Below are 27,439 nucleotides of genomic sequence, written 5' to 3' on the forward strand. Positions count from 1 at the left end.
GCTTACAGTTCAGACTGAATAGGACAGTATAATATCTATCCATCCATCCATCCATCCATCCATCCATCCATCCATCCATCCATCCATCCATCCATCCATCCATCCATCATCTTTACCTGCTTTTTCCTTTCCTGGTCACTGGTGTCCATGTCCACTGTGTCAGAGGTAGGAGACACCCTGGACAGGTCTCCAGTCCATCACAGTGACAAATAGAGACAACCATTCACTCTCTCACTCTCGCCTAGAGACAATTTAGAGCTACCAGTTTCATCATGCATGTTTTTGGTCAGTGGGAAACCAGCATGCCCACCCGCACATGCATGGAGAGAACATGCAAACTCCACCCAGAATGGTCCCCAGCTGGGATTTGATCCAAAAACCTACTAACTGAGAGGCGACAGCTCTACTAACTGTGTCCCATGTCAAACTAAATGTTTGATGAACTCCAAAACTAAAAGGTATTCTCTTGTATTTTACAAAATAAAAAAAAAATGCGCCAAAAGATGATTTTAATTAAATGGTGCTGAACTTGAAGCAAAAAATAAATAAATAAGTAAATAAATAAATGATAATACAGAACTGATTATAATTTTTCTATGTGAAAATATGAAATAAATCAAATGTTAAACACTCACAGCTCTTCAGCTAGCTGAGCGCTAATGTTCTGGTCATATTAACTATATCATATTGAACACCTGATGTTTGCATTTCATGGACCATTTAAAGCACATGCATTATGTCCCTTTTGACTTTCCATACATCCATGATATCCCTGCTGCTGTGGCTTAATGGGAAGTTTTTTCCCACAGCTGATCTGAAACAAACAGCTCCTGTGCTTCATCTGAACTCTTCTTGTTTTGCTTTGATCTGGAGTGCTTTAGAGAAGACTTTCCTATGTTCCTTTGATGTCAGAGCAATGATCAAAAAATAATTCAAACATATTCATCTTCCAAGTGATTACCTGGGACTAAAGTATTCTCTGTCTGGTTAGTTGTACAAACTGGACCATTACAGCCCTCAGATTTATAAAACGTTCTGAATAAATTAACTCTGATTCCTCTGGTTCTGACCTGGTGCAGCTGGCAGGTGATGTAGAAATTTGATGGATTTATGTAGTCAGGTTCCACGTAGGCGTCCACCAGAACCGTCTGACCCTCAATAACCAGAACACACTCGTACTCCAACTTTGGATCCTGGACACACACAAAACCAGGTTTGACACAAAGACAACAAACAGACCTCTGACAGGATTAACAGAAACTCTCAGGTTCTCGCAACCTGTCGGTGTTGCACCTGGTAGAGATGGAGGTTGCGAGCCAGTAAAGTGATCTTCCTCTTGATCCGGACAGGGAGCAGAGCAGAACCCTGGACCTTCTCCACACAGGGACAAGCTGAAGAACCCCAGCTGATGTAAGAACCTTCATCACCCTGTTGCTCAAAATCAGAGTATTAAGACTGAGTTGTTTTCCTCACAGTCTGGTTCCGTCTGCACACAAACCTTGACTCATTCTTCAAAAGATTCACTCATGTAAGAGGTGTTGGAGTGGAAAAAGAAAAGGAAAATGGGTAGTTTGTTCAGTTACATGAACTAAAGCAATTGTCCATAACATTATGACCAGTAACAGTGAGTCAACATTATGGGTTTGAGTCCAGTCAGATGGTGCCAAAAGCGGATTAAAAAAATAACTGAAAACAGACCATGAAGGGGAGAGAAGAATGGCCCGTGTTGTTAAACCCAACAGAACAGCTGCTGTAGCTCCAACTGAGAAGATTCCTGTTGGCTCTGACAAAAAGGTGTCAGAACCAACCAGAAGTGTGCTTGCTTGGGAAGTTCTACTTCGTACATGCTTTGCCCTTTAAGGCTATCGCAAGTGGGTTTATCCCCACGTGCCATGCTCAGCACTGAAAATTTTAGTCTACACCCACCTGCTGCATGGGCCCCACCCCTGGTCTGTATAAACTGCCCTGAGACCGGGGTTCGGCTCCCCTTTTTCTTAAGCCAGCAAGAAGCATAAGAAAACTAAAGATCAGAAGAAGATGTCCAGTGGAATCATCCACCCATGCCCAGCCCGCAGCACGGGACACATCCTCAGCTCCGATTTGCATGCTGTCTGTGAAGGCTGCCTCAAAGCAGAACATGTAGGTAAACTCTCGATATTTTTCGAGGTTTTCGGACCTTTCTGTCTCCAACTAGGAGTTAGCTAGCAGCCTCGATCCCTCCCTCTCAGTTGGAGGGCTGGAGAGAGAGCTGCCGCTGACAGGTGGATTTCCAGGCATCCCGATGTCAGCGACACCCCACTCCCAGCAATTGGCGTGATCATACATGTTCTGCGCGACATGTTCAGGAAGCGGCAAACATTACACCTGGCTGTGCCGGAGTTATTAACTTCTAACTCCAGATGACTCGGCAGAAAAATTTGCCATTCCTCACTTTAGCTGCCAAGATCCACTCTGGCCTCAGTTTTTAGCTGTGACAACGTACCCGTCAGGAGCATCTGTAGACCAGCTCAAACTGAGAGCACCTGTCTCCCCTGTTCCTCCTCTGGAGCCAAGCCTGACAGATGTTTTTCGGGATAAAAGTGGCTCAGCAAGTCGGATGACGGCTGAACCCCCACCCCCCAACAACTAGCTCACAGCCAGAATACATCATGTATACTGTATAATACATGTATACTGACAGAATACATCAGTGCACGACTCAGGCAGTTGCAATGACCAACAATGTGGCTATGCTAGTGTGAGCATTTACAAAAGAAATTAAAGTTGCAAGCAGCATTGGAGGCCCTCGCAGCAAAGCGCTGCTCCGGCCTTACGGCGACCGCGGGAGCTCCAGCTAGTCCACCCAGTTGCCATTGCGAACTCTCGTGCCAATCCCACACGCGTTCGCCACTGGGTGCATTTCCCGTCAGTACTTGTCCAGCTTCAGGTCTTACAAGTATAGGCGAAATCCGACCTTCCAGACACGAGTTATTGTGACTTGCTGTTTTGTGGCTAATGTTTGACGAGCACTTCCTTTATGCTTTTCAACATGTCATGTGTGGTAATTAACAGTTAGTGAACAAAGTTTCAGTCTAATATCTTACACAGGGCGAAGCTGGAAGAGTCATCCAATAATCAACAGTTTTTTCTCTGAGTAGGTGGGGCTTAAGTGATGTCATGAATCAACAATACCAATGTGTCTACAAGTGCTCACTGATGAAGCACAAAAAAATCAGGTGCAGATCAGATGATGTATCACTAAGATATAACTGTAGGAATAATATAATGAGCGCTGTGTATGCTACTAGCCACTTATCATGGATTCCTGTTCAAAGTGTGGATAATGATCGATCATACTGATTTTGGTGCACCTCGGTTCAAATCTGTGGAATTTATAGCCAAACGTATTGCAACGATGTCACTTCTGAATTCGTCATGCCGCCACGCCCACATCCTCCTTCGAAACCTGTTTGTAATTTAAAGTAAGTCAGACCAACTTGTTATTCGTCTTCTAACACAGGATCATCCTGATTAGGTCAAGGGTGTCAGAGAGGGAGTATTCCAAGTAAAAAAGTGACTTCCTGTTCGGAGGAGGCAGGGCTTTGATGACATCAGAATATGACCACAGAAGATTGTCGGGTATCCAACAGGGATGACTCATGCCAAGTTTGGTACATTTCGGTCTTTCAATGTGAAAGTTATAGCGTTTGGAAATTTATGGCATGAAGCGCAACTTTGAGGCCTGGCCACGCCCCTTTAACATATACGAAAACGCAAGCTTTTGATAACTTTTACTCCCCAATGTGTGTAGGAGCTATTAAGAGTTTCGTTTTTCATGGCGAGATGTCAAACTTTGAGGTCTGGCCTCGCCCCTTCAGCATGCTCCGAAACAAACTTTTTAGATAACTTTTCGTCCCTCATGCCTTTTGAACAAAATGGCCAAGTTTGAAACCGATTGAGCAAAATCCCTAGGAGGAGTTTGTTCAAATTCGGAGGCTGTAAACCACCAAAAAGGTATAAAAATTGGGATGGCATTCCAAAATGGCCACCTTCCTGTTTATCGTACAACGTTAGTGCCAGAGAGTTTTCTGTGCATCTTGGGGAATTGGACAAGTGTACCAAATTTGCTTCTATGACAAACTAAGGTTAATGCGGAGGGTATTTTGAAAATTTCTAGGTGGCGCTCTTGAGCCGTTTCTGTTGCGATTTTTGCGATGCCCTTAAAATATGTAATTTTTCAGCAGTCCTGATGCGTCCGCCAAATTTGGTGAGTTTTGGGATATGTTAAGGCCCCCAAATGGTCAATACATTTGCCAAAAAAATTGCAGCTCGGGCCTGAACAGAGCGATTACAATAGGCCTTCGCAGCGCTTCGCTGCTCGGGCCTAATAAAGAGCTGAACCTTCCATCAGAGGATCGGGATGGGTTCTGTAATGTAGCAGAACCATGTTCGAATTTATGGCGGCTCAGGCCGTCTGCACTGCCCGAGTCATGACCTGGGCGACAGTGCTGCAGCATCAGATGTGGCTTCGTCTCTCCTCTTCCATCCCCGAGGAGCTGGAAATAAAGCTGCTGGAGGGGCCCATCAGTCCAGACGGACTGTTCAGCTCCCACTTTCAGTCGGTGCTGGACCAGATGCAGTCATCCTCAGACGCTCTGGAGCAAGTCCGAAAGCATGTGATCCGAACTCGTTTAGACCCCCACCCTCCCCGAGCACCTTGCCAATGACAGGAGTGCTGACATCAGCAATAACTTCAAAGACACTCCACAGCCACAGGTGCGTCTTCCTGGGCCCCACTTGCAGACACCTTTGGAACACGGTCACAGCCTCCACAGCAGCCCAGCTTCCATTGAAGTACCAGAGGTCATCATTTGGCTTGCTCATGTCCAACTGGCACAGGAGACATAGTGAAGACGTCAAAAGAAATGACTTGGGGGGGGGGGGGGGGGGATGTGTGTGACAACAATGTTGTTGAAAGTTTTGAAATAAAACACCAAATTCAATCTAAGAGCAGAATCCTCAATGGTCAAGTCATACAATCCTGCTGTTTTTTCCTCACACACACCCTCTGCACAGAATAAAACAGTAACTTTTAAACAGACATTTAAAAGGCACCCTAATTTCACTGCCTCCAAGCAGCACAGAGCTCCTGCTTCCTCTCTCCAGACCAAATTAAAGGAACTTCTGATGAAGAACGTCATTCCCAGGGTTCCTCGCGGGGAGGAAGATACAGGCTTCTACTTCTGATACTTCCTGTTACCAAAAGACATGTGGGATGAAACCCATTTTGGATCTGTCTTTTTTCAACAATTACATCATGAAAGGAATTTTTCACATGATGACAATCAAACGGGTACTGGAATGCATAAGACAATATGACTGGTTCATCTCTGTAGATCTGAAAGATGCTTATTTCCACATCCTGATCATCCACAGACATAGGGAAGTCCTGCATTTTTCCTTTGAGGGAGTCCAGTACGAGTATAAACCTCCCCGTTTGGCACTTGATCGCCCCCTGCACCTTTCCTGAATGCGTAGAAATGGCCCTGCAACCTTTATGCATGGCGGGAATGATGATTATTTTTATTTGGATGACCTTTTTCTGCTGGCTCAGTCCAGCGAAGAGGCAGAAGTACAACAAAGATGTTGGTGACACATCTGTCTTATCTGGGATTTCATAACGAATTGGGAAAAAAGCTAGATTTTCTCCTCCCAGCTCATTATTTATCTGGGAGTGGAGTTAAATTAAGTCCCCATGACAGCCCACCTCTCACAGCCTAGAAGGGAAAGAAACCCTGACGTCACTGCTCCAGCGTGTCAAAATTCACAGATCAGTGACTGCTCCATCAATCACGCACCTGTTGGGCATGATGTTAGCAGCGCACGTACTGTAGTTGGGCTTGTTAAACAGGAAACGCCTGCAGAGATGGTTCAATCGTCTCTGCATCGACCCCATGCATCACAAACGACATGCAATACCATTCCCCTGTGTGTAGAGGCAGACATGAGTCACTGGGGAAACCCCCAGATCCTGCTATAGGGAGTTCCCCTGAACAGAACAACGTCATATTTCCATGTTCAGTGAAGCGTCCCTCCAGGGATGGGGGGATGGGCCTGTCCCAAATGGTGGGAGGGAATTGGCCAGCCCACACGTCTTCATTCCTATCTGGGGCAGAGAGAGAGAGAGAGAGTTCCCCTGTTCTATTCCAGCTCATTGTTTATCTGAAGTGGAGCTAAACTCAGCCACTAAGATCTCTCTTGTAAATGAGCCCTCGGGATTCAATGAAATTAACCTGTATAAAAAAAGGTTGAATGAATGAAAGTACAGCTTCCCAGCTCAGTGACAGCTCTGTCAGTTACGCACCTGCTCAACATGACGTCAGCAGTGCATGTGGTGGTTCCATGGCCCTGCTGCACAGGTGACTCTGCAGAGATTATCCAGCCGGATGGAGCTCCTTACAGTGTGGAAGGTGGTCTGACACTTTGCTCCACTGCTGCTACATGCATGTGCTGATGCTCATAGACAGCTGTTGTGCTGGGCGCACGCCCACAACTACGCTTTATTAGTGAACCTGCTAGTCAAACGAGAAACGCTCAGTGCGAGCTCTGGTTCTCACCGAGCATGGATGCGTTCGCACGCCGCTGTGACAGAACAGAAAGCTTTAAGCGTTCCCTTCAGTCCCGCTGATCCCGCACCTCTTGGACCACGTGTGGGAGGAACAGCTGAGAGTAATTTTGACGGATCCAGAGCGCACGGGCACGTCATGGTTCCCGTGCCTGCAACGGCTGTTACCAGATCACCAGTGGCCACTGCCATGGCGAGAAGATTCTTCTTACAGGTGGAGGAATGATCAGGAACTTCTCGGTGTTAAGTCAGCGCCTCTGGTCTGACGGCTGAACGGAAGCGCTTAGGAAGAATAGGTCTTCCCCAGGATGTGGTGAGCTCGATTCAGAGTGCACGAGCCGCTCCACTACAGTTTGTTACACATCTAAGTGGACAGTTTCCACGATGGTGTGTGGAGAAGGGAGTGGATCCCATTTTTGGTGTCCTCTGAGCTGCATATTATTTCTCTGCAGCTGCTGATGGACAGAAACCTGGCTTTCAGCACGATCAAAATGTTCGCTGCAATCTTTTTTCCTCCTGTCATGAGGACTTTAATGACAGGACGATTTTCAATCATCCTCTAATGAAATGTTTCCTGAGGGGTGTGTTTTTGTCACTTAAAACTGCCCTGCTGTTAGCTCTGACATCAGCAAAGAGAGCGAGTGATTGTCAGCTGTGTCTGTGCCTCCTTCATGCTTCAGAATCCAAGGAGATGGGAGCTCTGCTGTGCTTCGCCCAAACAGAGCTTTTACACCTAATAGTATCAAGTTAGTTTCAATCTAGTTATACGATGGATTATTTTTTTCCCCTCCACATAACTATGAGGAGGAATCAATTTCCCATTTGTTTTTCTCAGTGTGTGCGCTCGTCTGTTATGTCACGTGCACAGTCACATTATGTAAATCTGAGGACGTGTTTGTGTTTTTTCAGAAATCAGTCACAAGGACAACCATTGTCTGCCAGCACCTGTCACAAAAGTTGTGAGGCTGTGTCCCAGGTATATATTTCTTCTGGACTCCAGCCTCCAGACAGGCTTAAGGCTCGTTCTACTAAAGGAATTTCAGCTTCCACGGCCGTGCACGGAGGAGTATCAGTGCAGGATATTACTCTGCGGCTTCTTGGTCCTCACCGGTCACTTTCATCCGTTTTATTTATGTGATTCCTCCAGTTTCTCACTGACCCACTTGGTTCTCAGAGTTTTATCTGAGTGACAACACAGTTGTTCTCAATGAAGTTCTCCAATGTGCTCGTTCTCACAGCAGCAGGTGTTTTGTCACCCCAGCTTCAGAGTGATGCAGAGATTATGCTCCTCTCTGCTATTCAGCGTGTACCAGGTGCACAAACTCGGTGGTTCATAATTACGCATGAGCCTAGGTTCAACATGTTCATAAATATAAGCATGTATCTGTGTGACTGCAGTTCCGGACGGACCCAGTGAGGCATAGACTACATCCTGCTTTGCCTTTAACCCACTAGAGATTGCCTTAAAGGGCTGCGCCTATACTCAAAGAATCTGGGGTTACAATACGTAACCAACAATTCAATACCTTCTGCTGGTTTCCTTATAACTTTTACCAGGTGACTTTTATAATGTATGTAAATGTTTTTGTTCAATGTACTGAGACAACTGCTGTGAATCGGAGCTTTATAAATAAACTGAATTGAATTTTATTAGAATCAACAGAACATCCAGTGCAAGGAGCTGACAACATTCTCCATATATCACACCAATCAAGAATCTGTGGCACATTCTGACTCATGGAGATCCCAATTCATAACTTCCAGGACATTAAGTACCTACTGTGGACGGGTTAGAACAAGAAACCACAGGAAATCTTCAGAGGAGTTCTGGAGGACACTCATCAGAAGGAGGACGGTGTCAGAGTTCGGCAGCTGGTCATAATGTTATGCCATTTTTTTCCGTGATACAAAGTAAAGCAGACCATTACTCTGAGTCCAACAGCACAAAGAACTGAGCCACAAGGAGCAGGGGCAGAACCTCAAGCTAGAGTGGGATCTGGGACAGAAGAAGAAGAAAGAAGGAAGGATGACAGAGGCACGAGTGGAACTCACCGGGAGAAAACTATCAGCCTGATCATTCTGGTAATCTATTTCTGGTTCTGAGTCCGGCTCCATCATTTGTGTGTAAGAGGGGGGTTCATGTTCCACTTCCCCATCACCTGAGAGCACTGTGGGGGCTGAGAACATAGCTGTGTCATTTTCTGCAGCTCCCTCAGCCAGGCTCTCAGCTTCTGACCACAGCAGGACTGGGGAGGCGGTGCCCCCCGCCTCACTCGTGGAGGCCAGCAGTGTGGGGATCTGGGTCAGGTCCAGGTTGAGAGGGGGCCTGGAGTCAGCTGCTTCATCTTCAAAGAAGGGTGTGGGCAGGGGGAAGTTAGACGAGGCCAAGGTCAGGGGCTCTTCCAGGCTCAGGGCCCCCTCCACTTCCTGAGCGTCGTTGTGAGGTGAGCCCGTCACCACCTCCAAGGTGGGGGTATCTGAGATCAACAAGGGCATGACTGGCTCGAGATCTCCGCTCAGACCGTCGGCCCCGGTGACGGGTGTTGCCTTTGCTGTTGCCATAGCAACGCTGAGTGTGACCGCAGAATCTTCAGGTCCTCTCTGGGTGACGACAACCTGCTCCCATGCCGCAGTGGCATCCTCCGTCCTGCTGGTTGTGCTGGGGGGTGGGGGGGTGCTGGGGGGCTGAACGGAAGGTCGAGTGGTCGGCTCTGCACCGGGGGGAGAGGTTGGTGGCTCTGAGGTGGTTGCTATGGTGACAACAGTTGTTGTAATGAGGGAAGCTGATGTTGTCGGAACAGGAGTTGTAGATGTGACGACTTTAAGAGTTTTGGTGGTGGGAGGAGGTGAGGTAGGGAGTTTAAACTGGAGAGGAGAGGGTGTGAGGTGAAGAGGGGGCACAAAGAAAAAAAACAGAAAAATAACAACAAATGAAACGTGTTAAAGCACACCGAAGGAACATGAACAGCAATGATTTGTTACAAACAAGTTCAACCAGAGAGGAAAATGAGTTGAAATGTTTCAGCTTCATGGAAAACTTCAGGTTCTGCTGGAGAACCCGGTGTGTGTTAGAACTTTAATCAGCTGGAGAACAATCTGATGGGCTTACTCAGGAAGTTTAAAGGAAACCCTGAAGGTTTTCTTCAAACCGTCCTGTTTAATTCTGAGTCACCTTGACCAACACAGAAACATCTTTCTGAGGAGGTTCTGCCCACGGGGTTCTGCTGTGCTGGTACCTGACTGTCCAGCTGCAGATTGTTTGACGGTGACTTACATGTTGGTTGTAGATGATCACTCCATCCTCACAGATGGGCTTGTGGGTACACAAGTGTTGGTGAACACACCAGTTACAGCCCCACTTGCTCAGAACACACCCCCGGCAGCTGCACAGAGAGACAACAACACGTCTTGGTGAGAGAGACACAACACATCAAGGTCCAACTGTTTCTGCAAGCTGGGGACGACACTAGACACCAAACAGAGATTGAAAACACAAGAAGAGCTTAGTCAGCCACTGTTAATCAATTTTCAACAATCTCTAGGTAAAAACAAGCAGTACTCTGATGTCCCCCATCACTGAGGGATTACTGTGCCTTGTGAAAGTATTTGTCCTCCTTGAACTTTTCAACCTTTTGCCACATTTCAGGCTTCAAACATAAAGATATAACATTTTAATTTTTTTGTGAAGAATCAACAACAAGTGGGACACAATCGTGAAGTGGAATGAAATTTATTGGATGTCAAACTTTTTTAACAAATAAAAAACTGAAAAGTGGGGCGTGCACTATTATTGGGCCCCCTTGCGTTAACACTTTGTAGCTCCGCCTCTTGCTGCAGTTCCAGCTGCAGTTCCAGCTGCAAGTCTCTTGGGGTTTGTCTCCATCAGTTTTGAACATGGAGACACTGAAGTTCTGCCCATTCTTCCTGCAGAACAGCTGGAGCTCAGTGAGGTTGGATGGAGAGCGTTTGTGAACAGCAGTCTTCAGCTCTTTCCACAGATTCTGGATTGGATTCAGGTCTGGACTTTGACTTGGCCATTCCAACACCTGGATACGTTTATTTGTGAACCATTCCATTGTAGATGTGTCTTTATGTTTTGGATCATTGTCTTGTTGGAAGATAAATCTCCGTCCCAGTCTCAGGTCTCTTGCAGACTCAAACTGGTTTTCTTCCAGAATGGTCCTGTATTTGGCTCCATCCATCTTCCCATCAATTCTGACTATCTTCCCTGTCCCTGCTGATGAAAAGCAGGCCCAAACCATGATGCTGCCACCACCATGTTTGACAGTGGGGATGGTGTGTTCAGGGTGATGAGCTGTGTTGCTTTTACTCCAAACATATCGTTTTGCATTGTGTCCAAACAGTTGGATTTTGGTTTCATGTGACCAGAGCACCTTCTTCCACATGTTTGGTGTCTCCCAGGTGACAAACTTTAAACAACACTTTTTATGGATATCTTTGAGAAATGGCTTTCTTCTTGCCACTCTTCCATAAAGACCAGATTTGTGCAGTGTACGACTGATTGTTGTCCTATGGACAGACTCTCCCACCTCAGCTGTAGATCTCTGCAGTTCATCCAGAGTGATCATGGGCCTCTTGGCTGCATCTCTGATCAGTCTTCTCCTTGTTCCAGATGAAAGTTTAGAGGGACGGCCGGGTCTTGGTAGATTTGCAGTGGTCTGATACTCCTTCCATTTCAATACGATTGCTTGCACAGTGCTGCTTGGGATGTTTAAAGCTTGGGAAATCTTTTTGTATCCAAATCCAGCTTTAAACTTCTCCACAACAGTATCTCGGACCTGCCTGGTGTGTTCCTTGGTCTTCATGATGCTCTCTGCACTTTGAACAGAACCCTGAGACTATCACAGAGCAGGTGCATTTATACGGAGACTTGATCACACACAGGTGGATTCTATTGATCATCATCAGTCATTTGGGACAACGTTGGATCATTCATAGATCCTCACTGAACTTCTGGACTGAGTTTGCTGCACTGAAAGTAAAGGGACCCAATAATATTGCACGCCTCACTTTTCAGTTTTTTATTTGTTAAAAAAGTTTGACACATCCAATAAATTTCATTCCACTTCACGATTGTGTCCCACTTGTTGTTGATTCTTCACAAAAAATTAAAATTTTACATCTTTATGTTTGAAGCCTGAAATGTGGCAAAAGGTTGAAAAGTTCAAGGGGGACGAATACTTTCGCAAGGCACTGTAGCTGGGTGACGGCCCGAGGTAAACTAAATGCTAAAACCAAGTCCCCGGTTCACCATCGACCCGTTCACATTTCGAATGATGTTCCCAAAGAGTATTCTTCTGTTTTAAATCACATTTCTAATCAGTTTCCTCCACTTAGCAACCCTGAACCACAGGCCTGCCGAGTATCGGCCCAAAGTAAGCCCAAGGGTGCATTCACACCAGCCCTGTTTAGTCCGCTTTAATCGAACTCTAGCTCGTTTTCCTAGAAAGTCCGGTTCGTTTAGGGAGGTGTGAACGCACCATCGAACTCTGTCACGGAACAAAAAGGTGAACTCTGGCCAGGGCTAAAACCTAGGTCTCGGTCCGGTAGAAGAGAACTCCAGCACGGTTCGAGTACAGTGTGAATGTAAACAGACCGGGACCCGCTCCGCAGGGTAAACAAACGCACATTTCTCTTATATGGAGCCGTCAGCTGCCTTGTGTGGAAAAACAATATTCTCCATGGTCTTCTGTCTCATCTTCTGCTCATGCTAAGTCCATTTTTGAAAAATTACAAAATATAACTCCTAAAACTGCTAAAACTTGATGCCACTTCATTTTTATTTTTATTTACAGAAGAAGAAGAAGACGTGTCTTCAGAGGTTTTGTGTTGTTTCTTTCAATAGTTCTTGGTGCAGCGCCCCCACAGGCGAGCGGGGGAACAGGTTGGTTCAACAGGTTGGTTCAACAGGTTGGTTCAACAGGTTGACTCGACTGCACAGAGCAGTGTGAATGCAAACGCACCAGCTCAAATGTAACAAAAGGTCATGAATATTGGTCCCGAACCGAGTCTACCGGACTATCTGGTGTGAAAACGACCCAAAGCTAAAACTAAACCGTCAGCTAACCACCGATTTGTTCACGTTTCAAACCAGTTTCCTCCACTCAACTACCCTGAACCGCTTGGTCCATTACAGACCTATATCTAATCTAACTGTCATCTCAAAAATTCTACAGAAAATACAGAAGTTGCTGGTCAGTGACATGATCATCTGCAAAGAAATAATCTGTTTTGAAGAAATTAATTTACTGAACTTGGCAAAAAGGCCTTTTCCTACTCAGCTCCTGAACCTGGAACACCTTCCAACAGGAACTGAAGTTGTCCTCCTTGATTTCTTTAAGGGGTTTCAAACATTTCATTATGTCAACAGAAAAATCAAAGCAAATGTGGTCTTGTTTTTAATATTTCACCATGTTTTGTGGCACCCTGATTTATTGTTTTATACACTACTCTTACTTTAACTGCATTTTTTACTGTAGTTTATTGTTGTCATTGTTTATTGTTTTGTTGCCTGTACGTTACATGTTCTGTCTGGAACAGGCGCCTCTTGTAAATGAGTCCTTGGGGCTCAATGAGGCTAGGCTGTATAAGTAAAGGTTGAATGAATGAAGAGTTTCAGTCAGGTTTTAGAGCTCACCTCAGACAATGGACTTGTGTCTCTACTGGTCCTGTTAGACCTCAGTGCTGCATTTGATACAGTTGATCACAATATTTTACTACAGAGACTTGAATATGATGTTTGAATTACAGGAGCTCTAAAATGGTTTAAATCATATCTATCTAATAGATTCAAATTTGTAAATTTAAATAATGAATCTTCATCATACACCAAAGTTAGTCATGGAGTTCCTCAAGGTTCAGTGCTTGGACAACTACTCTTTACCTTGTATATCCTTCTATTAGGTAAAGTTATTAAACAGCATGGGATACATTTTCATGATGACACACAATGATATTTCTCCATGAAACCCATTTAATCCAATCAGTTACTTACATTACAAGCATGTCTTAAAGACATAAAAACCTGGATGAATCTAAATTTTCTGCTTTTGAACACAGACAAGACTGAGGTTTAATATTTTGAACTTGAGCATCTTAGGAATTAATTTTTCAGTCTTTCTCCCTCCTTAGATGCATTAATCTGGCCTCAAGCTCTAACGTTAAAAATCTTGGTGTTATTTTTGATCAGAACATGTCTTTTGTCCCCCACATTAAAAATGTTACAAGAACCGCCTTCTTCCACCTGCGTAACACTGTTAAAATTAGAAACATCTTATCTAAAAATGATGCAGAAAAACTGGTCCATGCATTTGTTCACGGATTCAAGGTTCTTTATTGTCATTCACATAACATGTGGTACATGAAGTGGAACGAAACTATAGTCAAGTCATATCAAATGTATTTAAGAACACAGATCCACCACAATTTCAAGCTTCACTGGTCTAAGGGGGACGCCCCAAGACCAGGCATGGGCAAACACCGACCCTTTAGTTGGCAGCTCAGAACACCACATACAGAACACCATGGACTTTGTGGACAAGGTGAGGGATGTCATCATGGAGACTGATGAAACAATGGTCTCTTTTGATGTCACATCACTCTTTACGTGCATTCCTGTTGATGATGCAGTAGAGGTGGTCAGTTTAAGATTAAAATCAGACACCACTCTGAGCAGCAGGACCACACTTCCCACAGAGCAACTGTGTCAACTCTTGAAACTGTGCCTGCAGTCAACCTACTTCACATATGGGGAGCAATATTATAGGCAGAAACATGGGTGTGCTGTGGGGTCTCCAGTTTCTCCTATTGTTGCCAACCTGTACATGGAGGAGGTAGAAAAGAGAGCCTTGACGTCCTTTTCAGGGACACCACCAAGTCATTGGTTCAGGTATGTTGACGACACCTGGGTTAAAATTAAATCTCAGGAAGTCCAACATTTTACTGACCACATCAACTCTGTGGATAAATACATCAAGTTCACACGAGAAGATGAAAAAATGGCAGGTTGGCTTTCTTGGACTGTGAGGTCTCAGTCTCTGATAGAGGACATTTGCAAACTGAGGTGTACCACAAACCCACCCACACAGACCAGTATTTGCAGTTTGACTCCCATCACCCTTTGGAGCAGAAGTTAGGAGTCATCAGGACTCTGTACCACAGAGCAGACAGCGTCCCCACTAGCTCAGGAGCCAGGCAGAAGGAGAAATCCTACACAAGACAGGCTCTAGAGCAATGTGGATATCCTAACTGGGCCTTCCTGAAAGCAGAGAAGAAACCCAAACAGGACTCCAGTCGGTCATGTTTGGGTGCATGCAAGGCGCTGTTGAACATTCGGGAAATGCACCCTGTGGTGAACACGTGCGGGATTGGCATGAGAGCGTTCGCGATAGCGACTGGGCGGACTAGCTGGAAATCCTGCGTTCGCCCGAACGGCGCTTTAATGCGAGGGCCTCCAATGCTTCTTGCAGCTTTAATTTTTTTTTTTTTTTTTTTTTAATGTCCAGAGGACCAGATTTTACTTATTTAGATTTTTCTACCTGGATTATTGAGCATGCATCAGGTTAAAATTGAATAGTTTTCATTTTGTACTATTTCTATCTTAACATATGATTCTTGACCTGACATTGTGTATCTGTTCTTACCAAACCCAGCCGGTCGAAGCAGATGGCTGCTTGTCCTGATCCTGGTTCTGCTAAAGGTTTCTTCCTCATGAGGGAGTTTTTCTTTCCACTGTCGCCTTCATGCTTGCTCAAGATTAGAGTTCTGTGATGGAGTTAGACTCAAAGCTGCTCCTCAGATAAATAATGTTAAATTTAGGGATGCACCGATCCACTTTTTAAAATTCCGATCCGATCCCGATACCTAGATCTGAGTATCGGCCGATACCGATCCAGTTCTGATATCATGATCATCATTGATTTTATATGAGGCTGTAATAATCTCCTCGCAAGTACAATTTGTACAAATATGTGCATGCATGTCCAAAAAGGCAACTTGAGGTAAGTTTTATTAATGTTGGATAAGTTTTAAAGTTAGAATTAAATTCTGTTAACACAAAACATGTTTCTTTTTATTCCTAGCTTTAAAGTGGATATTAAAGTGATTAATTTAAGTGATTGTTTAAAGTTGTTTTATATTTTATAAGGGGCAGATATAAGAATATTTTCTTCTTTCTGAACTCTTTTCATTCAGTTTTCTTTTTGATGATTTTTTTTATTTTGTCTCTTTTAAATGAATGAATAAATAAATAAAATTAAATAAAATATTAAATGGCTTCAAACATCTGCTAAGTTCATGGCATAAACCAACAGAAATGTTCCTGTTTTTAGTATTTTACATCACTTTATAATGTAGCTGTTTATGTTTTTAATATAATTTTCAAATCATATGTTTTTTATGATTGTCTACTGTTGTGCTGATAAATATCTCCTGCAGGGTAAACTATATCTTGTCTGCAAGTATCAAACTGTGAAATCCTTCATTTTCTACAACTGATAGTGGTTGATCATTAATTATGATGAAGTTTATCAACTTCTCTGTAAACATTAGAGCTCCGTGGTTTCAGCGTCGTCTTCTTCTTGTTCAGTCCGAAGCAGGCAGCCTGATTTGGGTCAGCCGTGCTCAGTCTGTCCCTCCTCAGAGACGGGCAGACTGAGCGGGGCAGATTGGACGCAGCTGGCCGGGGTCGAGTCGCCTCCTTCCGGTTGAGCAAAGAGCAGCGCCCCGCTGAAGCCCCGGAGCTTGAATGTCCATCGTAAAACTAACTTTAACGTGGTTTAATGTGGCACTATGGCTCTGCAGACAGTGCACGTTGCTGTCTTGTTTTGTGGTGTTCAGTGTAAAATACTTCCACACAGCGACATGTTTAGATGAAAAGTTTGTTAGCTGTTAGCCACAGAGCTGCTAACTCAGTCCTCACGTTGTAGCTGCTGCAAACTATGAACTGGATTTCCTGAATGTGAGGTGGGTCTTATTACTCTGGGTTCATGAGACACGCCGTCGTTCAGGAAATCCATTCCATAGTTTGAAGCCAACATGCATCATGGATCAGAAATATCAGCAGGAGGAGCGGAAAAATCCGATACGTAATTTATGCTGGTATCGGAAGCAGATACTGATACTGGATCGAATCGGCCCCATCCCTAGTTAAATTATTATTTTTTATATGAATGTTTCTGTTCAAAGGTCCATCCCACAGTGGATCCTAAGAAACTGGCTGCAGATGCCGTCCGATCCGTCCACCCAGACTCGGCTGGTCTCTCGGTTCCTCCGGGCTGTAGGACCGCCTGAATGCCGGGCAGAATTCCTCCCGGAGCGATGGCCACTCCTCCCAGCAGTCTGCCGAGCTCCTCGTCACTGTGGACAGCCAACTGTAGGTGCTGAGGGACGATCCTGTCCTTCTGCTGTCATGAGCCGTGTTTCCTGCTAGTTCCAGGATCTCAGTGGTCAGGCACTCGAGCACAGCTGGCAGGTAGATGAGAATGCGTCCACAGAACATCCTTTTCAACTCATTTGAGATTTGGGGCTGTAGCTGAGATATTATTTGAGCTTTTGAGATGTTAATCAGCTGCTGGTTGTAGAAAACTGCCTTGTTGCCATGGTTACGCATCATAACAAATATCCAAAACTAAAAACTTTCAGTAAAAATCCTTCCAGCTGCACAGCATCTGATACCAGAGGAAACAATCATCCAATAAATGTGATGTACATCCAGAACAAGAGGAATTAAAGTTTCCAAAAGCAAAATCTCAGAGTGAAAGTAACAGAGCTGCTCCAACATGCAGCCACCTGGAGCAGCGCAATTTTAGAATATACATGTATATGTAGATTTAAACATCCATGCACCAGTATTTCCCCTACCATTATACAAGCGGGGGGCCCCACCCCATCAACAGAACCGAGCGCCCCACCTACTGAACCGCAGGCACTCCCCTCCCCCCACCTGTCGACATTGACTTAAAGCTAAGCTAGCGTCTCGCAATACAGGTGTGCTAGCTAAAAAACTAAAGGCAGCCCCTTCCCTCATGCTGAACCCTCAGGCGGAAACCCCACTCCCCCTTACTTGAAAACAGTTGGTACAAACAGCGTGTGGCTCAGATGTGTCTCTGTTACCCCCCCCCCCCCCCCCCCCACCCCCCCACCTGGCAAAATTTTTGTACCAAACAGCACGCGGCTCAGATGTGTCTGTCTACCCCCCCCCCCTTCCAAAACTGTTGATATAAACGGTATGCTGCACAGCTCAGGACATGTCTCCGTACACCCCCCCCCCCCCACCACCCCACACCCGCCACCCGGCCAAAAAAAAAAATCACATACGAGATGAGCACCCTGTCATGGGAAGTTATCTAGGAGAAACAGTGTACACATACATGTACATAAGTGTCCAGGGTCCTGCAGATTTACAAGACTCTATTTTTACTGTACAGGGAGGAGTTGAACAGTCTGATGACTTGAGGGACAAAGGACTTCCTGAATCTGTCCGTGGAGCAAGTCTGGAACAGCAGTCTACCACAGAAGAAGCTCCTCTGCTTCATGATGGAGCTGTGCAGAGGATGGTCAGCATTATTCATGATGAATAGCAGCTTAGTGAGGGCCCTTTTCTGTGCCACCGATGTAAGGGAGTCCAGCTCTGTTTCCAGTACAGAACCAGCTTTCCTCACTAGCCTGTCGAGTCACCCTGCATCTTTCCACTTAATGCTGCCGCCCCAACACACAACAAAACAGAAGAGGACACTGGCTACCATAGACTAGTAGAACATCAGCAGTAGTTTCCTGAAGATACCGAAGGACCCAAGCCTCCTCAGGAAGTAGAGCATGCTCTGACCCTTCCTGTAGAGGGAGTCCGTGTTCACTGACCAGTCCAGCCTGTCATCCAATTGTATGCCCAGATATTTGTAGGTCCTGACCACCTCCACATCGACCCTCTCAATTGAGACAGGCTTCATGGTAGGTCCAGACTTTCTGAAGTCCACTAGCATTTCCTTTGTTTTACTGAGTGAAGTGGCTGTAGCTGAGAGGTTAGAGCATTTGTCCTCCAATGCAAGAGTTGTGGGTTTGAATCCACCAGCTGTCACATGCTGAAGTGTCCCTGGGCAAGACAGTGAACCCCTCATTGCCTCTAATGTGTACCTCATTGGTGTATGAATGTGATCTAAAGCTCTGATTAGTCTCTTTAGAATGATTTGTTCAGTTAGCTTTGTATACAGGTGCTGGTCATAAAGTGAAAATATCAAGAAAAAGTTGATTTATTTTAGTAATTCCATTCAAAAAGTGAAATGTATATTATATTCATTCATTACACACAGACTGATATAGTTCAAATGTTAATTTATTTGAATGTTGATGATTATAACTGACAACTAATAAAAACCCCAAATTCAGTATCTCAGAAAATTAGAATATTACTTGAGACCAATTAGAAAAAAAGGATTTTAGAAATGTTGTCCAACTGAAAAGTATGAACATGAAAAGTATGAACATGAAAAGTATGAACATGAAAAGTATGAACATGAAAAATATGAGCATGTACAGCACTCAATACTTAGTTGGGGCTCCTTTTGCCTGGATTACTGTAGCAATGCGGCGTGGCATGGAGTCGACCAGTCTGTGGCACTGCTCAGGTGTTCTGAGAGTCCAGGTTGCTCTGATAGTGGCATTCAGCTCTTCTGAATTGTTGGTTCTGAGGTATTGCATCTTCTTCTTCACAATACCCCATAAGAGTTTCTATGGGGTTACGGTCAGACGAGTTTGCTGGCCAATTAAGAACAGGGATACCATGGTCCTTAAACTAGGTACTGGTAGCTTTGGCACTGTGTGCAGGTGCCAAGTCCTGTTGGAAAATGAAATCTACATCTCCATAAAGTTGGTGAGCAGCAGGAAGCATGAAGTGCTCTAAAACTTCTTGGTAGATGGTTGCGTTAACTTGGACCTCAGAAAACACAGTGAACCATCACCAGCAGATGACATGGCCACAAACCACCACTGACTGTGGAAACTTGACACGGGACCTCAAGTAACGTGGATTCTGTGCCTCTCCTCTCTTCCTCCAGACTCTGGGAACTTGATTTTACTTTCATCAGAGAACATAACTTTGGACCAGTCAGCAGCAGTCCCAGGTGAGACACTTCTGATGCTGTCTCTTGTTCAAGAGTGGCTTGACACAAGGAATGCGACAACTGAAACCCATGTCTTGCATACATCTGTGCATGGTGGTTCTTGAAGCACTGACTCCAGCGGCAGTCTGCTCTTTGTGAATTTCCCCCACATTTTGGAATGGGTTTTGTTTCACAGTTCTTTCCAAATACGGTTATCCGTCACGTTTTCTGCTCTGCCTGCCATAGTTCCTGTTCATGTTAGTTTGTTTCATCTCAGCTCCTGTCAACCTGAACCTCAGTCTGCTCATGTAACCACACCCACTCAGCTGAGTCACCACAATCAGCCCTCATGCAGCTCACCTGTTGTCACCTGTATTAAAACCCCACAGCCACACTGCTCATTGCCAGATTATTGAAAGCCTCACAGTGAGTAAATGTCCAGCATTCATGCCACAGTTTTGTTTGTCTTCCTGGTTCTGACTTCATGCCTGTCTTATGGATTACCCATCTTGACCATCCCCTGCTTGCTTTGAATTATCTACTCTGCTCATGGTAACGACAGCTGCCTTCTCTACAACAAGTCTGGTTTCAGATTTCTGATCATCTGTGCATGACCCTCGCCTGTCTCCCTGGACCTGTCTTTTGGATCTCCCTGCTAACTGCTTCAAGCTCAGTCCTGCCTCAAAACCAGCTCACCTTCTCCAACAATGACATCACACAATCCAACTCCTCTAAGGAAATCTTCCCTCACCTGCTTACAAAGGTTGGTGTTTATAAACTTAACAATCAAACCAAAGCCATTGAACTCCAAATGACTAACCTTCCTGTCTCTTCAGATCGTGCTGGCCCAAGGACTCAGACCTCCACCAGAAGCTGTTTATCAATAAATCTTTTAAACCTTCCTGTTGTCTGTGATCTGGTTCGAATCCCTAAATCTGGTTCTTGTCATTATCCCTATTGCTTGTACACTATTTTCTATCACATCTTGTCCTTTCCTTTGCCTCTCTATTATGGCCCTTTTCCATTAGTAACGGTACGTAGAACCGGTCCCTTTTTTCGGAAACCTTTTCTTTGTGGTTACAACCGGGCCAAGCAGGTACCAAAACGTGACGTCAGAGCACTGATGGTCACTGAGTGGTCAGGGGGTGGAGTCACTGGCTGTTTGAGAAATTTCACAACATTCGATCTGCCATTTGCAACTACTGGTGTTTGAACTCAAGGAGCGACTGGACCTATTTTAAAGATTTTCAAAACAATAATGGCAACACCGTGTTCTAATGCTGAAGTGCATTTTTTTGTGCTTGGTGGGTGGCCGACGACAAAATTCAGAACGAGCTAGATGGAGCTCTGCTGGTCCAACCGGAGCTTCAGAGCCCCCTCAGGCTGTGCAGGGTGTCAATAACCTGGCTCCGAGTTCCACTGGTCACCGCAGAAGAGCCTCTGTGCTGCCAACTCGGGGTCCAGATCCTGGATCCTTGGTCATCTGAGTAGTTCTGTATGTGGCAGGTCTCCGAGTTTATATTTGAAGTCAGATGTGTACAGGGTGAACAGAACTGGAGACAGCACGGTCCCCTGAGGTGCTCCTGTGCTGCTAACCACTGTGCCAGAGATGCAGTCCCAGATCCTGACATGCTGTGGTCTCTCAGTGAGATAGTTTGTAATCCAGGAGACCAGATGTGTGTCCACCTCCATCTCCTCAAGCTTGTCTCTCAGTAGCAGGGTCTGCAGAGAGTTGAAGACACTGGAGAAGTTGAAAAACATGACCCTCACTGCACTGTTTCTCTTGTCTAGGTGAGAGTGAGCCCTGTCCATAAGGTAGACAATGGCAACATCCACCCTCACCTTCTCCTGGTATGCGAACTGTAGAGGGCCCTCAGCATGGCGAACCTGAGGTCTAAGGAGTTTCAGCAGCAGTTCCTCCAGGATCTTCAGCTCCAAAGGAAAAAATAATCGTCAGTCAGAGTAGGCGGCACCAGACACTTGCATAGGCGGCAAAATCGTCACCTGCCACCTGTTACTGAGAAGGTAGAGGATATAGGAGAAGCTCCTGGTCCAGTCCTCATCGCCTTATGTGGTCTTTTCTGGACTTTCTGAAGCTGTTTTAGGGTTTTACTTTGGACTTTGGCTACTTTTTTAATAAGATTTTGGTGCAGTTTTTGTTTTTCTTATGAATAGAGCATTGAAGACCAACTCCTATTTCTGTTGTTGACTTTGTGGAAAAAAAGGTTATTTTGCACCAATAAAGTGTATTTTAGTGAATTGTTACTACAAACCTGAAAAATAGCATGTAGTGTCCATTACTGTGGAAACTGATTAATGAAAGGACAAAAGAAAAGGCCGAAATAAAAAACAATCTGCAGAAAATAAACAATGTCTGAAAGAAACATTCATAAAAATAAAGTAAGAGGATTAGAGGTGCTGGAAGGGTTCCACAACAGTTTGATCATTCAAATAAAAACTGGCATAAACATAAGTCTCAAGAACAAGTTCACAGGTTTGAAGATGACAATATGAACGAGACAATTAAAAAAAGAGAAGAAACTGAACTCCGGTTACGATGGGGCTACAGATATATTTCATCATGTTATTTGCCTAATGTCAACTTTATAACAGCTTAGAAGAAGTGCAGTTTATTAGAATTAAGTTTCGAGAAGAGCCATCTTACTACGCTGGAAGCAACAATCCCCACCCAATTTTACTAAATGGATAAGGGACATCATGTATTTTCTGAAATTAGAAAAGATTAGATGCACATTAAAAGGAGCCACACAACAATTCTCAGGGACCTGGAGCCCATTTCCAAATTATTTTAGGACACTCCATATACCCCTTGATGATAGAAGCAATGAGGAAGAACAGTGTTTTTGTTTTCTTTATTTTATTTAATTTTAAATTACTTTTTTTTAATTGTTATTATTTATTTTAATTTTACTTATCTAGTTGTATTTGGCTTGTTTATGTTTTTCCATTCTGTTCTTATAGATTGTCATATTACTATTTTATGACATGTAGTAAAATCTTGAGTTGATATGTTGTCATACTGAATCTACTCAGAATGATGTGGGGAGGGTGTTGTTTTATTATTTTATTTATTTATTTTGGTTTTGTTCTTTGGGTGGGGTGGAATTACATCTTTGTATAAACATTGTCTCAAGATGATTATTATACACTTAAGATGCACGTAAAAATGAATGTTATGTATATAACATAATAAAAAAAGAGAAGACCCCCCCCCCCCCAAAAAAAAACAAAAAAAAAAAAAAAAAAACAGAGGAAAACCATATTGTTTGACGGAGACACAAGAGACAGAAGGACGGACAGGGACAGGCGGACAGAGCAGTATAACTCACGGCGTGCTGCCTGACAGCTGTTTGACGGCGGTGCAGTCGTACAAGGTGAAATCTCTGGACGTGACCGTGACGTCTCCAAAGCGAACTGACAAAGTGAGGATGACTGAGTCTGAGGACAGAACCACACGGAGACAGAATGAGACACCCCCTGCAGCTATGAGACTATGAGACCATTATCAACACATGAAGCAACGAGTGTTATTGAATCTGATCGGACATATCCAGCTGTAATACACAGCTCTAACCTCCTGGTGGATTTTCATGTGGGACAGATGATTACCAACATCTTTCTTCTTCTCCGTTTTATTCTGATTGTCGGTCATCACCTGAGCGTCAGCGTCAATCATGTGTGAAGATGTTCTCTCGCACTGATCAATGTTCTGCTGTGAAGTTTGTACTTTATGCTAGATGTAGTTGTTTCTGATTAGCTGCGCTCTGCACTTTACCTGAACCCAACTAAGGCCTGTGGAGTCTGAAATTGAGCTCGTCATTTCTCTGAGCATTGCACTGTCTGACCTTGGGGTGAAGTAGCTGAACCTCCACTCCTGGCAGTTTGGCAGCAGTTTTTCCATTGTGAATATTATTTTTCTCTGGAACTGATGGACTCTAAATAGTTGGGAAATAACCTTAAACCTGTCCCAGATTGATGGGCAGCAACAGGTGCTTCTCTCAAGTCATTGCTGATGTTATTCCGCTCTGGCATTACATTAACACACATCTGTATGCTCTGGAGAATGAAAACTCCTGATTTTATAGAGGCTATTTTCATTAGCTATGAAACCCATAGCACTGAACACAAAACAGATTTTCTTTTGACTATGACTGTAACCTTTCCAGCAGCTTCAAGTGACATGTACCATGGGAAGGAGCTCTCAGTTCACTGAGAACACTAGTCACAGAATAATAGAATCTCTGGATGAAATTCCACACATTAAAATACAGGCTACCGTCCGCTGCTTAAGACCGTTTAAACAAACAAAACAAACAAACAAAATAAATAAATTAGAATACAACTGTATCCATGCATTCAGTTTGATTCATGCAGCCCAGGCTGCATCCCAGTCCCCCAGACCATTAACTGATAAGCAGTAAATACAGTCCTGCAGCCTCAGGTCTGGTTTCATGAAACTCACTCTGGTTATAAAACACACTTCCACTCTGAGTGCTTCCTGATCACATCATACATTAAACAGAACGAGCTGGACCCACCCTGTCCGGGAGGCACCGAGGGCAGGCCACTGGAGTCAGGAGACTGGCAGCTGAGTCCAGTTTCAGTGAGGGTGGCAGGACTGCGGCTGTGCTGGAAGAAGCAGGAGTAGGACTCATCCTTTTCTAAGACTGGGAGTCCTGGGATAGACAGGGACACCTAAGGAGAAACAAATATCACTGAAATTGGTGGACAACTGGACTTTGATCTCATGGAAAACATGAAGGTTGGAGACTACCTCAAACAGCCCACCACCTGGATCTGACTAACCACACAGAGAAAACACACGGCAGCCATTCAGATGTTTCAGCTGACCAACAACTTGTTTCTGTGGTCACTGACCTGCATCAGAAGAAACAACTTCCAGTCCAAACCGGGCTGCCAAATATACACGGCACCAAGAAATATGGTTTAACCAGTGCTTAATTTGAGCCGGATCCTGCTGGAACAGGATCCAGGAACTCTTCTTTTGACAGGGTGCATTCCAATAACTGCTTGGATCTGGTAACTCTCAGGCTGACTAATAATAAAGTTATGAACAAATGTGAATGTCTTGAATGAATAAAACCTATATTGTACATGTAATGTGAAAATGATTATACAAACACTCATTTTAAACATAGCCTCTTACGGGCAATAGGTCAGCTTGTGACAGCCTGCTTATTGCACTGAGCTGGCTGCACTTTGTTTTTCTCTCCCTCGGCCCCTATTGTCTTTTCACCTTAAGACATGCCCTGAACACACCTGCCACCCATAGACTCACTTGACTGTCAACTGTCCAAATTGATTCCTGTCCTGTGTATAAAGATGACAGTTCTCCCTGGACTGAAAGAGCAGCAGTCACATCCACCTTTCCATCCTACAGATGCATAAAGAAGACATTAAAATAAATCAGAGGCCGTTTAACCCTCATGTTCTTGGTGTACCCGGGTGCAGACATCATTTGTGGGATTGATACAAATTCAGTAAAATAAATATCGGTTCGCTCCTGTGCTCCTGCCGCCTCCCTGTTTATCGTACAATGTTGGTGCCAGAGGGTTTTCTGTGCGTCTTGGGGAATTAGACAAGTGTACTAAATTTCATGTTTCTATGACAAACTAAGGTTAACGCGGAGGGTATTTTGAAAATTTCCAGGTGGCATTCTTGAGCAGTTTCTGTTGCGATTTTTGCAACACCCTTAAAATACGTAATTTTTTAGCAGTCCTGATGCGTCCGCCAAATTTGGTGAGTTTTGGGATATGTTAAGGCCCCCAAAAGGCCAATTAATTTGCCCCCCAAAAAACTGCAGCTCGGGCCTGAACAGAGCGATTACAATAGGACTTCGTAGCGCTTCGTAGCTCGGGCCTAACAAACACCGTGAACTTCACTACCTCCACATTTCAGCTATCTTTGTTTGTTAGTTTGTCCGAGGTTAGCCTTTCCTGGGTTACATTTCCTCGTGGGTGGATCGATCTTACCATTCACCTAATATATTTGATAATGTTTTTATAGAAACAATTCCTGAATGTTGTTCATACTGTGTTAATGCTACATTTGCCTCTTGACCCTGCAACTGGGTAAGATTACAATAGACCTAGCCCACTACTGGAGTTTTAATTAAGTATTTTAAGTTACTAATAAATATGATGGATGATGATCATATTGCTTTATGCTATTAGTAAGAAGGAGTGATTATTATTATCATTTCTTATTGGTTGGTGATTTTTTTCCCCCCTAAAATTTAACTTAGGCTACACTGTGTTTCTTAGACTGTAACTAGGATACGTGAGAGAAGCGGAGCATACTCTATTCACACAAGGAGAGCTGTTGGTCAGGTTACTTCTTGTTGTGCCATTAACTCTAAAATAGTTATTGAATCAAGTGTTACTTGTGTAGGTAAAACTAGATGTTAAACAACCCATTAAAATACACCAGAATGCAGGAAATGACATCTACTTTATTCAAAAATTTCTAGGGGAGGACCCCGAGAACCCCCACTAATGTGTCCTCCACACTTTACAAATGGTTCTAATGCCAATGGCCACTGCGTTGCTAACCATCTTCCAGAGTAGGACCCTCACTCAGACCAAAGCAGGACTCTCATATATAACATACTACGCATCTTGTGAACAACAAGATTATAGTCTTTTTCATTTGAAATGGGCCAGATCACTTAAATTAAAGGTAAACAAATGAAAATTGCTGCTGCAATTTGATTCTTTTAATAAGCCATGTAACTTGCTATGATCCCAGATTTTGAACAGGTGTGATACTGGTGTGTGACTACAGCATGCACCTCTGATGTAGCTCACAGTGGTCCTCAGTGCGCTCAGGGAGCTTGTGTGTTTGCCCAGACGCATGAAAAATTACAGGGAACTTTGCCGGGGTTGATCATAAACACATATTCATGTTAGGATGCTTGAGAGAAGAGCAGCGCTACGTCTGTAGCATGTTAGCAGTAACTGTGATGCTGTAAGACGCTGCAGGTGTAAGAGACGCCATACCATATCATACCAATTTATTTATAAAGCACTTTAAACAGTGACAAAGCACACCAAAGTGCTGTACAGGGACAAACAGAACAAGCACACAGCAACAGATTACATAACAGGACACCAAAAAGTAGAAACCAACAGAAACAATAATGGATAACAACAACAACCGCAACATGACCAACACAGTGTGACGCACACAGACTCAGCACAGATCACACAGTGCAGAAAGCCAGGGAATAGAAGTGTGTTTTTAAGCAAGATTTAAAAACTGTGAGGGAGGGGGCCTGTCTAACGAGCAGAGGTAACTCATTCCAGACGCTGTGTGTTCAGGTGCATTAAAGTTGAAATGTTTTAAACCCCCACACCTTATTGTCCTCAAGCTTCATGACGAACATCATTTAGATGAGGAGTGTTGAACACAAGTAAAAAAGGTCTAGTGTTGATATTTTCTATTTCTCTATAAACACAAATAGTGCTGATCTGAAGTGCATTAAAGTTAAAATGTCTTTAAAACAGCTGAATTTACACAAACTTGTTGCAAAACATGCTTTAAATGGAATTAGAGTAAGGAAATCTAGATGAAACGTTGCTTTTTTGTACACTAGTGTACAATTTTTTTGCACACTGGTGCGTGTGCATGTGCACATGCACACACACACACACACACACTAGTGTGCCCCCCACATTAC

General features: G+C 44.1%; 1 protein-coding gene across 1 annotated transcript in view; it reads right to left on the bottom strand.

Annotated features, from left to right (window-relative positions):
- The window catches only part of plxnb1b (plexin b1b), a 169,376-nt gene that overhangs the window by 73,650 nt on the left and 68,287 nt on the right, over positions 1–27,439 (bottom strand). Inside the window, exons 8-13 of the mRNA XM_037679067.1 lie at positions 24,279–24,435; positions 23,070–23,178; positions 9,879–9,987; positions 8,657–9,469; positions 1,294–1,428; positions 1,071–1,193 (exon numbers count right to left, since the gene is read on the bottom strand). Coding sequence (XP_037534995.1) covers positions 1,071–1,193; positions 1,294–1,428; positions 8,657–9,469; positions 9,879–9,987; positions 23,070–23,178; positions 24,279–24,435 — 1,446 coding nt within the window. The remainder of the gene's footprint in view (positions 1–1,070; positions 1,194–1,293; positions 1,429–8,656; positions 9,470–9,878; positions 9,988–23,069; positions 23,179–24,278; positions 24,436–27,439) is intronic.

This window comes from Nematolebias whitei, chromosome 7 (assembly GCF_014905685.2).
Source record: "Nematolebias whitei isolate Nwh7 chromosome 7, NemWhi1, whole genome shotgun sequence".
Taxonomy (NCBI): domain Eukaryota; kingdom Metazoa; phylum Chordata; class Actinopteri; order Cyprinodontiformes; family Rivulidae; genus Nematolebias; species Nematolebias whitei.